General features: G+C 49.9%; 1 protein-coding gene across 1 annotated transcript; it reads left to right on the top strand.

Moving 5' to 3' along the window:
• The first annotated feature begins 11495 nt into the window (after positions 1-11495).
• On the top strand, positions 11496-12090 carry LOC128584238 (BEN domain-containing protein 6-like). The gene has a single exon (XM_053589299.1). It carries the CDS (start codon positions 11499-11501, stop codon positions 12048-12050), a length of 552 nt encoding a protein of 183 aa, XP_053445274.1. The 5' UTR covers positions 11496-11498; the 3' UTR covers positions 12051-12090.
• The last annotated feature ends 2140 nt before the right edge of the window (positions 12091-14230 follow it).

Below are 14230 nucleotides of genomic sequence, written 5' to 3'. Positions count from 1 at the left end.
AACTCTCACCTCATGTTTAGGTGAAGTTTGAGCTATATTCTCCATCGGTGACTCTGGAGCTTGAGCTCTGACCTTCTGCTGGATTTGAGAAGGTTCAGTCTCCCCAGGAGACACAAAAGGCTGAGGTGGCTGCTCCTGCTTACTGGGGGAAGGCTCAGCCTCCCCACAAAAGCATGGGCACTCAGTTGGGGTCTTCTCCTGGATGGCAGGTGGTTTCACCTCCTCAGGATGCTCTGGAGGCTGAGTTGGAGTCTCCTGCTGGGCTGAAGAAGATTCTGCCTCCATCACAGGCTCTGAGGTTATGGAAACCTCCACATCCGGAGGTTTACCTGTCACCTCATGATTAGGTAGAGTTTGAGCTATACTCTCCATAGGGGACTGTGTAGTTTGAGCTGTGGCCTCCTGCTGTATTTGAGAATGGTCAATCTCCCCCGGAGACACAAAAGGCTGAGGTGGCTGCTCTTCCTCACTGCGGCAAGGTCCACCCTCTGCAGGAAAGCCTGGAGACTCAGTTGGGGTCTCTTCCTGAGTGGCAGAAGGTTTACCCTCCTCTGGATGTTCTAGAGGGTGAGTTGGGGTCTCCTCCTGGGTGGCAGAAGGTTTCACCTCCTCAGCATGCTCTGGAGGCTGAGTTGGGTTCTCCTCCTGGGTGGCAGAAGGTTTCCCCTCCTCAGGATGCTCTGGAGACTGAATTGGTTTCTCCTCCTGGGTGGCAGAAGGTTTTGCCTCCTCAGGATGCTCTGGAGGCTGAGTTGGGGTCTCCTCCTTGGTTAAAGAAAGTTCGGCCTTTTTGGTAGGCTCTGAAGTTATGGTAACCTCCACATCTGGAGGTTTAACTGTAACATTGGGCAAGTAATAAAGATGTGGTTGATCCTCACCTGGACGTGGAACTCTCACCTCATGTTTAGGTGAAGTTTGAGCTATATTCTGCATCGGTGACTCTGGAGCTTGAGCTCTGACCTTCTGCTGGATTTGAGAAGGTTCAGTCTCCCCAGGAGACACAAAAGGCTGAGGTGGCTGCTCCTGCTTACTGGGGGAAGGCTCAGCCTCCCCACAAAAGCATGGGCACTCAGTTGGGGTCTTCTCCTGGATGGCAGGTGGTTTCACCTCCTCAGGATGCTCTGGAGGCTGAGTTGGAGTCTCCTGCTGGGCTGAAGAAGATTCTGCCTCCATCACAGGCTCTGAGGTTATGGAAACCTCCACATCCGGAGGTTTACCTGTCACCTCATGATTAGGTAGAGTTTGAGCTACACTCTCCATAGGGGACTGTGTAGTTTGAGCTGTGGCCTCCTGCTGTATTTGAGAATGGTCAATCTCCCCCGGAGACACAAAAGGCTGAGGTGGCTGCTCTTCCTCACTGCGGCAAGGTCCACCCTCTGCAGGAAAGCCTGGAGACTCAGTTGGGGTCTCTTCCTGAGTGGCAGAAGGTTTACCCTCCTCTGGATGTTCTAGAGGGTGAGTTGGGGTCTCCTCCTGGGTGGCAGAAGGTTTCACCTCCTCAGCATGCTCTGGAGGCTGAGTTGGGTTCTCCTCCTGGGTGGCAGACGGTTTCCCCTCCTCAGGATGCTCTGGAGACTGAATTGGTTTCTCCTCCTGGGTGGCAGAAGGTTTTGCCTCCTCAGGATGCTCTGGAGGCTGAGTTGGGGTCTCCTCCTTGGTTAAAGAAAGTTCGGCCTTTTTGGTAGGCTCTGAAGTTATGGTAACCTCCACATCTGGAGGTTTAACTGTAACATTGGGCAAGTAATAAAGATGTGGTTGATCCTCACCTGGACGTGGAACTCTCACCTCATGTTTAGGTGAAGTTTGAGCTATATTCTCCATCGGTGACTCTGGAGCTTGAGCTCTGACCTTCTGCTGGATTTGAGAAGGTTCAGTCTCCCCAGGAGACACAAAAGGCTGAGGTGGCTGCTCCTGCTTACTGGGGGAAGGCTCAGCCTCCCCACAAAAGCATGGGCACTCAGTTGGGGTCTTCTCCTGGATGGCAGGTGGTTTCACCTCCTCAGGATGCTCTGGAGGCTGAGTTGGGGTCTCCTGCTGGGCTGAAGAAGATTCTGCCTCCATCACAGGCTCTGAGGTTATGGAAACCTCCACATCCGGAGGTTTACCTGTCACCTCATGATTAGGTAGAGTTTGAGCTATACTCTCCATAGGGGACTGTGTAGTTTGAGCTGTGGCCTCCTGCTGTATTTGAGAATGGTCAATCTCCCCCGGAGACACAAAAGGCTGAGGTGGCTGCTCTTCCTCACTGCGGCAAGGTCCACCCTCTGCAGGAAAGCCTGGAGACTCAGTTGGGGTCTCTTCCTGAGTGGCAGAAGGTTTACCCTCCTCTGGATGTTCTAGAGGGTGAGTTGGGGTCTCCTCCTGGGTGGCAGAAGGTTTCACCTCCTCAGCATGCTCTGGAGGCTGAGTTGGGTTCTCCTCCTGGGTGGCAGACGGTTTCCCCTCCTCAGGATGCTCTGGAGACTGAATTGGTTTCTCCTCCTGGGTGGCAGAAGGTTTTGCCTCCTCAGGATGCTCTGGAGGCTGAGTTGGGGTCTCCTCCTTGGTTAAAGAAAGTTCGGCCTTTTTGGTAGGCTCTGAAGTTATGGTAACCTCCACATCTGGAGGTTTAACTGTAACATTGGGCAAGTAATAAAGATGTGGTTGATCCTCACCTGGACGTGGAACTCTCACCTCATGTTTAGGTGAAGTTTGAGCTATATTCTCCATCGGTGACTCTGGAGCTTGAGCTCTGACCTTCTGCTGGATTTGAGAAGGTTCAGTCTCCCCAGGAGACACAAAAGGCTGAGGTGGCTGCTCCTGCTTACTGGGGGAAGGCTCAGCCTCCCCACAAAAGCATGGGCACTCAGTTGGGGTCTTCTCCTGGATGGCAGGTGGTTTCACCTCCTCAGGATGCTCTGGAGGCTGAGTTGGAGTCTCCTGCTGGGCTGAAGAAGATTCTGCCTCCATCACAGGCTCTGAGGTTATGGAAACCTCCACATCCGGAGGTTTACCTGTCACCTCATGATTAGGTAGAGTTTGAGCTACACTCTCCATAGGGGACTGTGTAGTTTGAGCTGTGGCCTCCTGCTGTATTTGAGAATGGTCAATCTCCCCCGGAGACACAAAAGGCTGAGGTGGCTGCTCTTCCTCACTGCGGCAAGGTCCACCCTCTGCAGGAAAGCCTGGAGACTCAGTTGGGGTCTCTTCCTGAGTGGCAGAAGGTTTACCCTCCTCTGGATGTTCTAGAGGGTGAGTTGGGGTCTCCTCCTGGGTGGCAGAAGGTTTCACCTCCTCAGCATGCTCTGGAGGCTGAGTTGGGTTCTCCTCCTGGGTGGCAGACGGTTTCCCCTCCTCAGGATGCTCTGGAGACTGAATTGGTTTCTCCTCCTGGGTGGCAGAAGGTTTTGCCTCCTCAGGATGCTCTGGAGGCTGAGTTGGGGTCTCCTCCTTGGTTAAAGAAAGTTCGGCCTTTTTGGTAGGCTCTGAAGTTATGGTAACCTCCACATCTGGAGGTTTAACTGTAACATTGGGCAAGTAATAAAGATGTGGTTGATCCTCACCTGGACGTGGAACTCTCACCTCATGTTTAGGTGAAGTTTGAGCTATATTCTCCATCGGTGACTCTGGAGCTTGAGCTCTGACCTTCTGCTGGATTTGAGAAGGTTCAGTCTCCCCAGGAGACACAAAAGGCTGAGGTGGCTGCTCCTGCTTACTGGGGGAAGGCTCAGCCTCCCCACAAAAGCATGGGCACTCAGTTGGGGTCTTCTCCTGGATGGCAGGTGGTTTCACCTCCTCAGGATGCTCTGGAGGCTGAGTTGGAGTCTCCTGCTGGGCTGAAGAAGATTCTGCCTCCATCACAGGCTCTGAGGTTATGGAAACCTCCACATCCGGAGGTTTACCTGTCACCTCATGATTAGGTAGAGTTTGAGCTACACTCTCCATAGGGGACTGTGTAGTTTGAGCTGTGGCCTCCTGCTGTATTTGAGAATGGTCAATCTCCCCCGGAGACACAAAAGGCTGAGGTGGCTGCTCTTCCTCACTGCGGCAAGGTCCACCCTCTGCAGGAAAGCCTGGAGACTCAGTTGGGGTCTCTTCCTGAGTGGCAGAAGGTTTACCCTCCTCTGGATGTTCTAGAGGGTGAGTTGGGGTCTCCTCCTGGGTGGCAGAAGGTTTCACCTCCTCAGCATGCTCTGGAGGCTGAGTTGGGTTCTCCTCCTGGGTGGCAGACGGTTTCCCCTCCTCAGGATGCTCTGGAGACTGAATTGGTTTCTCCTCCTGGGTGGCAGAAGGTTTTGCCTCCTCAGGATGCTCTGGAGGCTGAGTTGGGGTCTCCTCCTTGGTTAAAGAAAGTTCGGCCTTTTTGGTAGGCTCTGAAGTTATGGTAACCTCCACATCTGGAGGTTTAACTGTAACGTTGGGCAAGTAATAAAGATGTGGTTGATCCTCACCTGGACGTGGAACTCTCACCTCATGTTTAGGTGAAGTTTGAGCTATATTCTCCATCGGTGACTCTGGAGCTTGAGCTCTGACCTTCTGCTGGATTTGAGAAGGTTCAGTCTCCCCAGGAGACACAAAAGGCTGAGGTGGCTGCTCCTGCTTACTGGGGGAAGGCTCAGCCTCCCCACAAAAGCATGGGCACTCAGTTGGGGTCTTCTCCTGGATGGCAGGTGGTTTCACCTCCTCAGGATGCTCTGGAGGCTGAGTTGGAGTCTCCTGCTGGGCTGAAGAAGATTCTGCCTCCATCACAGGCTCTGAGGTTATGGAAACCTCCACATCCGGAGGTTTACCTGTCACCTCATGATTAGGTAGAGTTTGAGCTACACTCTCCATAGGGGACTGTGTAGTTTGAGCTGTGGCCTCCTGCTGTATTTGAGAATGGTCAATCTCCCCCGGAGACACAAAAGGCTGAGGTGGCTGCTCTTCCTCACTGCGGCAAGGTCCACCCTCTGCAGGAAAGCCTGGAGACTCAGTTGGGGTCTCTTCCTGAGTGGCAGAAGGTTTACCCTCCTCTGGATGTTCTAGAGGGTGAGTTGGGGTCTCCTCCTGGGTGGCAGAAGGTTTCACCTCCTCAGCATGCTCTGGAGGCTGAGTTGGGTTCTCCTCCTGGGTGGCAGACGGTTTCCCCTCCTCAGGATGCTCTGGAGACTGAATTGGTTTCTCCTCCTGGGTGGCAGAAGGTTTTGCCTCCTCAGGATGCTCTGGAGGCTGAGTTGGGGTCTCCTCCTTGGTTAAAGAAAGTTCGGCCTTTTTGGTAGGCTCTGAAGTTATGGTAACCTCCACATCTGGAGGTTTAACTGTAACATTGGGCAAGTAATAAAGATGTGGTTGATCCTCACCTGGACGTGGAACTCTCACCTCATGTTTAGGTGAAGTTTGAGCTATATTCTCCATCGGTGACTCTGGAGCTTGAGCTCTGACCTTCTGCTGGATTTGAGAAGGTTCAGTCTCCCCAGGAGACACAAAAGGCTGAGGTGGCTGCTCCTGCTTACTGGGGGAAGGCTCAGCCTCCCCACAAAAGCATGGGCACTCAGTTGGGGTCTTCTCCTGGATGGCAGGTGGTTTCACCTCCTCAGGATGCTCTGGAGGCTGAGTTGGAGTCTCCTGCTGGGCTGAAGAAGATTCTGCCTCCATCACAGGCTCTGAGGTTATGGAAACCTCCACATCCGGAGGTTTACCTGTCACCTCATGATTAGGTAGAGTTTGAGCTATACTCTCCATAGGGGACTGTGTAGTTTGAGCTGTGGCCTCCTGCTGTATTTGAGAATGGTCAATCTCCCCCGGAGACACAAAAGGCTGAGGTGGCTGCTCTTCCTCACTGCGGCAAGGTCCACCCTCTGCAGGAAAGCCTGGAGACTCAGTTGGGGTCTCTTCCTGAGTGGCAGAAGGTTTACCCTCCTCTGGATGTTCTAGAGGGTGAGTTGGGGTCTCCTCCTGGGTGGCAGAAGGTTTCACCTCCTCAGCATGCTCTGGAGGCTGAGTTGGGTTCTCCTCCTGGGTGGCAGACGGTTTCCCCTCCTCAGGATGCTCTGGAGACTGAATTGGTTTCTCCTCCTGGGTGGCAGAAGGTTTTGCCTCCTCAGGATGCTCTGGAGGCTGAGTTGGGGTCTCCTCCTTGGTTAAAGAAAGTTCGGCCTTTTTGGTAGGCTCTGAAGTTATGGTAACCTCCACATCTGGAGGTTTAACTGTAACATTGGGCAAGTAATAAAGATGTGGTTGATCCTCACCTGGACGTGGAACTCTCACCTCATGTTTAGGTGAAGTTTGAGCTATATTCTCCATCGGTGACTCTGGAGCTTGAGCTCTGACCTTCTGCTGGATTTGAGAAGGTTCAGTCTCCCCAGGAGACACAAAAGGCTGAGGTGGCTGCTCCTGCTTACTGGGGGAAGGCTCAGCCTCCCCACAAAAGCATGGGCACTCAGTTGGGGTCTTCTCCTGGATGGCAGGTGGTTTCACCTCCTCAGGATGCTCTGGAGGCTGAGTTGGAGTCTCCTGCTGGGCTGAAGAAGATTCTGCCTCCATCACAGGCTCTGAGGTTATGGAAACCTCCACATCCGGAGGTTTACCTGTCACCTCATGATTAGGTAGAGTTTGAGCTACACTCTCCATAGGGGACTGTGTAGTTTGAGCTGTGGCCTCCTGCTGTATTTGAGAATGGTCAATCTCCCCCGGAGACACAAAAGGCTGAGGTGGCTGCTCTTCCTCACTGCGGCAAGGTCCACCCTCTGCAGGAAAGCCTGGAGACTCAGTTGGGGTCTCTTCCTGAGTGGCAGAAGGTTTACCCTCCTCTGGATGTTCTAGAGGGTGAGTTGGGGTCTCCTCCTGGGTGGCAGAAGGTTTCACCTCCTCAGCATGCTCTGGAGGCTGAGTTGGGTTCTCCTCCTGGGTGGCAGACGGTTTCCCCTCCTCAGGATGCTCTGGAGACTGAATTGGTTTCTCCTCCTGAGTGGCAGAAGGTTGTGCCTCCTCAGGATGCTCTGGAGGCTGAGTTGGGGTCTCCTGCTGGGTTATAGAAGATTCGGCCTCTTTGGTAGGCTCTGAAGTTATGGTAACCTCCACATCTGCAGGTTTAACTGTAACATTGGGCAAGTAATAAAGATGAGGTTGATCCTCACCTAGAGCTTGAAATATCACCTTATGATTATGTGGAGTTTGAGCTATATTCTCCATGGGGGACTCTGGAGCTTGAGCTGTGACCTCCTGCTGGATTTGAGAAGGTTCCGTCTCCCCAGGAGACACAAAAGGCTGAGGTGGCTGCTCCTGCTCCCTGGGGTAAGGCTCAGCCTCCCCACAAAAGCATAGGCACTCAGTTGGTGTCTCCTCCTGGATGGCAGGTGGTTTCACCTCCTCAGGATGCTCTGGAGGCTGAGTTGGGGTCTCTTGCTGGGCTGAAGAAGAATCAGCCTCCGTCACAGGCTCTGAAGTTATGGAAACCTCCACATCCTGAGGTTTACCTGTTAACTCATGATTATTTAGAGTTTGAGTTATACTCTCCATAGGGTCCTCTGGAGTTTGAACTGTGGCCTCCTGCTGTATTTGAGAAGGTTCAATCTCCCGGGTAGACACAAAAGGCTGAGGTGGCTGCTCTTCCTCACTGGGGCAAGGTGCAGCCCCTGCTGGAATTCTTGGAGACTTAGTTGGGGTTTCCTCCTGGGTGGCAGAAGGTTTCACCTCCTCAGGATGCTGTTCCGGCTGAATTGGGTTCTCCTCCTGGGTGGCAGAAGGTTTTGCCTCCTCAGGATGCTCTGGAGGCTGAGTTGGGTTCTCCTCCTGGGTGGCAGAATGTTTCCCCTCCTCAGGATGCTCTGGAGGTTGAATTGGGTTCTCCTCCTGGGTGGCAGAAGGTTTTGCTTCCTCAAGATGCTCTGGAGGCTGAATTGGTGTCTCCTGCTTGGTTAAAGAAGATTCGTCCTCTTTGGTAGGCTCTGAAGTTATGGTAACCTCCACATCTGGAGGTTTAACTGTAACATTGGGCAAGTAATAAAGATGAGGTTGATCCTCACCTGGACGTGGAACTCTCACCTCATGATTAGGTGGAGTTTGAGCTATATTCTCCATCAGGGACTCTGGAGCTTGAGCTTTGACCTCCTGCTGGATTTGAGAAAGTTCAGTCTCCCCAGGAGACAGAAAAGGCTGAGGTGGCTGCTCCTGCTCACTGGGGGAAGGCTCAGCCTTCCTACAAAAGTATCGGCACTGAGTTGGGGTCTCCTCCTGGATGGCTGGTGGTTTCACCTCCTCAGGATGCTCTGGAGGCTGAGTTGGAGTCTCCTGCTGGGCTGAAGGAGATTCAGCCTCTGTCACAGGCTCTGAAGTTATGGAAACCTCCACATCCAGAGGTTTACCTGTCAGCTCATGATTATGTAGAGTTTGAGCTATGCTCTCCATAGGGGACTCTGGAGTTTGAACTGTGGCCTCCTGCTGTATTTGAGAAGGTTCAATCTCCCCCGGAGACACAAAAGGCTGAGGTGGCTGCTCTTCCTCACTGGGGCAATGTCCAGCCTCTGCAGGAGAGCCTGGAGACTCAGTTGGGGTCTCTTGTGGGGTGGCAGAAGGTTTCTCCTCCTCAGGATGTTCTAGATGTTGAGTTGGGGTCTCCTCCTGAGAAAGTTCACCTTGTGCACGGGCCTCTTGAGCCACCTCTGGGTTTCTCACAAATCCCAGAGGTATGCTGCCAGGGTAAAGTAAATCCATACTTTGATCTGTATAATCGTCATTCTGCAGAATTTGTTTGTAAGACCGAGATTTTGATTCAAATTGGTCTAGAGCTCCAACAACTTTAGTGACCTGTGGATGTTGAGCTAGATCTTCCTTCAGGTTCTTTGGTGAAACAATGAATGTTGTTGGTTTTGAACTGTGACTATCTAGAGGTGGAAGAAGTATTTCAAATGCCTGGTGAGCTATAACCTCATCTGGACTTACAGTTTGAATCTTCCTTATGAGTTGAGGACGCAGAGTTAGGACAGGGTTCTGATCCCAACCGGGCGTTGGAACCACCTCTGGAGGGCTTCGTCGTCTCCTTAGCTTATTCCTCAGAAGCCGACGACATGGAATAGTAAGCCTATCTGCCGCTTGAAGTACCTCTTGAGCTGAATCCGTGTCCACGAATGGACACTGAGCTGTAACCTCATCTGGACTTACAGTTTGAATCTTGCTTATGAGTTGAGGAGGCAGAGTTAGGACTGGGTTCTGATCCCAACCGGGCGTTGGAACCACCTCTGGAGGGCTTCGTCGTCTCCTTAGCTTATTCCTCAGAAGCCGACGACATGGAATAGTAAGCCTATCTGCCGCTTGAAGTACCTCTTGAGCTGAATCCGTGTCCACGAATGGACACTGAGCTGTAACCTCATCTGGACTTACAGTTTGAATCTTGCTTATGAGTTGAGGAGGCAGAGTTAGGACTGGGTTCTGATCCCAACCGGGCGTTGGAACCACCTCTGGAGGGCTTCGTCGTCTCCTTAGCTTATTCCTCAGAAGCCGACGACATGGAATAGTAAGCCTATCTGCCGCTTGAAGTACCTCTTGAGCTGAATTCGTGTCCACGAATGGACACTGAGCTGTAACCTCATCTGGACTTACAGTTTGAATCTTGCTTATGAGTTGAGGAGGCAGAGTTAGGACTGGGTTCTGATCCCAACCGGGCGTTGGAACCACCTCTGGAGGGCTTCGTCGTCTCCTTAGCTTATTCCTCAGAAGCCGACGACATGGAATAGTAAGCCTATCTGCCGCTTGAAGTACCTCTTGAGCTGAATTCGTGTCCACGAATGGACACTGAGCTGTAACCTCATCTGGACTTACAGTTTGAATCTTGCTTATGAGTTGAGGAGGCAGAGTTAGGACTGGGTTCTGATCCCAACCGGGCGTTGGAACCACCTCTGGAGGGCTTCGTCGTCTCCTTAGCTTATTCCTCAGAAGCCGACGACGTAGAATAGTAACCCTATCTGGCCCTTGAGGTAGCTCTTGAGCTGAATCAGTGTCCTGGAATGGAGCCAAATTCTCAGGCAACTCCTGAGGTGAAGCCACCAAGTGGGAAGGAGCAGAAGACCCCAGGTAATCAAAGTCCCCAGGATCTGCTGGGGGTGTAGGCACATGAGGGGATTCGGGTGAGAGATCGGAAGAGAGGGAAGACCAGGGCTCTTTCGGCCCTGGGGATTCGGAGGTAGGCTGGACCCTGTCAGGGGGCCACCTCCAAATAGCAGCTGCCAGTATCAGCAGCCACAACAATTGCTCCGTGAGAAGGACCCGTGGGGTCCACAGTCGCAGTAGGGACATAATGTCCAGAGGCTCCGGTGCCAATGAGAGTCGGAACTCTTATGGCAGCTCCGCAGCGCTAGCACCCACGGCAACTGTGTGCCCCGCCCCCACCCTTTATCTACGACAACCTTTGTTTACGCAGCAACCTTTATTATGCTGGGGCTGGCTCCATGCGGTCAGGGTGAGCTGTTGCCCACAGTCCCTGAGCCCAAACCCCCTCCCCACAGAGATACAACTGTCTCACACCAGAACATCCCTCCCGCCCTTAGCAGAGCAAGATTTCGGCCACAGACTAGGGTAGCCTCAGGACTCCAGCAGCCCATTATGGTAGGGGCGCCCCGGAGCTTCCCAAGGACGTCACAGGGCCTCGCCTCTTGGCACATTCAGAAGTGCTAGTTCAGTTCTGGCAGCCTGAACTCGTCTTCCTCCAAGCTGAAATCCCAGAGATATTCTTCTTCCCCCCAGCAGTACTGCTTCCAAGAAACACAATTGACCTGCAAAATGATCACCAGTTGGACAGCACGGCCAGGAGGCTGCTGCGGGGTGCGCGGACATGCCTGCGGCAGCTGCGGCACCTGCGGCGGCGGCCGCGGGCTGCGCTCGGGAGTGAGCGCCCAGCGCCCAGTGCCCTCCCGCGGGGCCGCCGGCCTGTCCGCACTGTCCTCAGGTGCACTGGCCAGGCACCTCTTCGCTTCGTGGACACCTGGGGGCCTTCGCCTGTCCAGCCTTACTAGGCCGAACTGCTGGGGAGTACGGCGTCAGGGGGTGCCACGGAGCCAGGGGGAACGGCGAGGCACTGGCGGGAGCCTCCTGGCGGTGCTCCCCCTACCTCCCACCTCCCTGCGCCCAGCCCCGAGGCTGGGGCTTTGGAGCAGGCAGCCCGGGAAAACATTAACTTTTGGGCCACGTGCAGAATAGCATCATCTACATGGACATTCCTTCCTCCTACCATCTCAGAAAATCTTTGATAACAAATTGAGAAAATGCAGATGATCTTTCCAACAGATGAAATTGCCAATACTCAAGCTTTTAGAAAAAGAAAGAGGAAAAGGACAGAGACAATGAACTCAGAACATGCAAATAATGACCTGGATAAAGGACCGAGAGACCCATATTCGGGAAATGCCTTTCTGCCCGGTGAGATCTCCAGTGAGGATGAAGAGCCCTTAGCAGAACTGTCTAAGGAGGAATTGTGCACCAAAATAAAAAGCCTGAAAGAAAACTAACAAACACGAAAAGAAAACAGCGGACTTGGACAGTCTTTGGTCATGCTTCAAGTGTTACCACAGGCAGTCACCCAGTTTGCAGAGCTGGTTGGTATGGCAGAAGCCCTGCTTAAAGGTGTAGGAACCACGTCTACGTCTGCATCCACCCCCTGGAGAGCAACAAACAACTCCTCCCCAGATTCATTTACTTCAACATGCAGTAACTCTAATTCTAATTGCAGTTCACCAGTTTCCTTGAAGGCTGAGGAAGAGCATCAGGCTGATAAGAAGCAGTTCAAGATTGAGAAATGGCAGATTGCCCGTTGTAATAAGAGCAAGCCTCAGAAGTTTATTAATGACTTAATGCAAGTGCTATACACAAATGAATATATGGCCACACACAGCCTGACGGGAACAAAATCCTGTACTTCAAGGGACAAAGCCGTAAAACCAGCTATGAATCAGAATGAAGTTCAAGAAATCATAGGAGTAACAAAACAATTATTTACCAATATGGATGATGTTTCAATTAGGAGTATGATAGGGCAAAAGCTAAACAACTGTACCAAGAAGCCAAATTTAAGCAAAAATCCTAACTCTCAGGATATTAAGTAGATTATTTTGGTATTACAGGTATCTGTAACAAAGCTCCTTCAGTTCTAAATCTAGCATTGGATTTTGTGGAGAATCTGCAACCCTTCTGGCAGTGAGCAGAGACAGACATCTGCAGTGACAAGCTGTAAGACATCGTATCATCACTGGGCTCCCTGAGGGACCAACAAGCTCGCTGAAGAAGCTGCATGTAGGTAGAATCCCTCCTAAATACCAGTGATGCATCAGACCAGAGAATTTCTCCCAATCAAATAAGCGTGCAATATCATTTTTTGGAAACATGCATTTCCTGATCCCCCCATACTACTCTGTACAGCTAACTTAACTGGATAGTCAGAATCCTTATCATAGCAACAAAAATTTCAATCTTTAAGATTATTCATTGTCCCAACTGATCATTATACATTTATTATTATCAATGACTCCTCTTTAGAGTTTTTGAATCTTAGTGTAAGTACATGTTTGGAAAAGTAAACAGTGAAATAATCGATGTTCACAAATATGAGAGCAGCAAATTCAGATAATAATGAAAATCTGATAATCATGACTAACAAGTAGTAAGATTTTAGCAATAAAATTATAGAATTATTCCATTATCTAAAAATGTATAAAATAGGAATATGAAAAAAATCTTGCAGGTGTCAAGATTTTTATATTTTAATATGACTCTACTCTAACACACACACACACACAAATCCAGGTTTGGGGGATTATTAAAACAATGCATTGATTTTCAGAATTTTCTTTTTGTTTGTTTACCAGACATGTTTTAACTTTTTATTGCCCAAAGTATATTAACTACATATGTGTAATATAAAACATCAATATCGCCTAAGACATCCTATAGAAGATATAACGTCATATCTATTTGGTTGACTATGTTGCTAAACAGCTTAGTTTTAGCTGATTTATTTTAATCACAGCAGAAGAAAAATGAGTTGAAACAATCATATGGGTTGAATAATCACACACACAAATCATTTTGTAAATCAATAGAAGATTAAACACCCAAAGCCTTCCTGCAGGTCAGGTTGTCATACATGATAACTCTACAATGAGAAGCCATGCTTCTTCACTGCACAAGGTCATGTTTAAACTTGGAAAAGAGAATGCTACAATAGTTACAAAGTTCAATATCCCAGATCCAGGGCACATTCCATAAATGTTGCTTGATAACAATGTAGTTGTATAAATTAAATGTTCTTAAAGAAATAACTTATGTAACATTTGCTACTTTTACTTAAACGTAAATAAATCCCACTGAAAAGATAAAAAAAAATGAGCACCAGTTAGGGCGGCAGGCAGAACACACATTTGTTCCATTGGATATTTACTCCAAAATGTTGCCATTTCTGCTCAACTTTCAGTATCCTTTCTTCCATGTTTGACAATTAATTCACCACTCTATCATGTGGGGGCTGCCATGGAATCAGAGATGACTCTGAAATTTCTGTAGGAAGGGTTTTAAGAGTTGAGCAATTCAACTTAGCAGAGAAGGTATTGCTGCAAGTGAATAGCCCTTTAGGTCAGCAATGGGCAAACACAGTCAATAATCTAGAAGGTCTATCCTGTACGCACACATGGAGAAAGACACATAGTGTGTTAAAGTCAGCATGTTAAATTATTATCTTCAAATACTACTATAACAGAACCCAAGTGACTTATTTCACAACTCTTCAGTGTGTATCACTCTTAGGAAAATGTGGAACTCTGAGAATATTTCTGGTGCTTTTACTAAAGTCCTGGCTCCTGGCTCTAACCCCTTATTTGAAGTTTGGAGAGCAGAAGTGAGGACTGTTAGAATTCTAATATGGGTGCAGACACAGGAGAGAGGTTTGTCTCTCTCACTTGGAGATAAAATAGTACTTCGTCTTTTTCCCAGAATCTAGCATATGACTTGGTGCACAGTAATGGTTTTAAAGTTGGAGGTGATTCCAAGATTTACCTCATTTAGAGATGACCTGTTGTTAGAATCAGATTTCTGAAATTGGTGCTGACTTTCTTCCTTCCTCTCACATTTCACAGGAAATGAGTATTCTTTTTTTTTTTTTTTTTTTTTTGAGTCAGAGTCTTACTATGTGGCCCTCAGTAGAGTGCCGTGGCATCACAGCAACCTCAAACTCTTGGGTTAAGCGATTCTCTTACCTCAGCCTCCCGAGTAGCTGGGAAGAAACTAGTATTCT

Source organism: Nycticebus coucang, chromosome 4 (genome assembly GCF_027406575.1).
Source record: "Nycticebus coucang isolate mNycCou1 chromosome 4, mNycCou1.pri, whole genome shotgun sequence".
Taxonomy (NCBI): Eukaryota; Metazoa; Chordata; class Mammalia; order Primates; family Lorisidae; genus Nycticebus; species Nycticebus coucang.
This window is presented reverse-complemented; position numbering and strand designations above follow the sequence as displayed.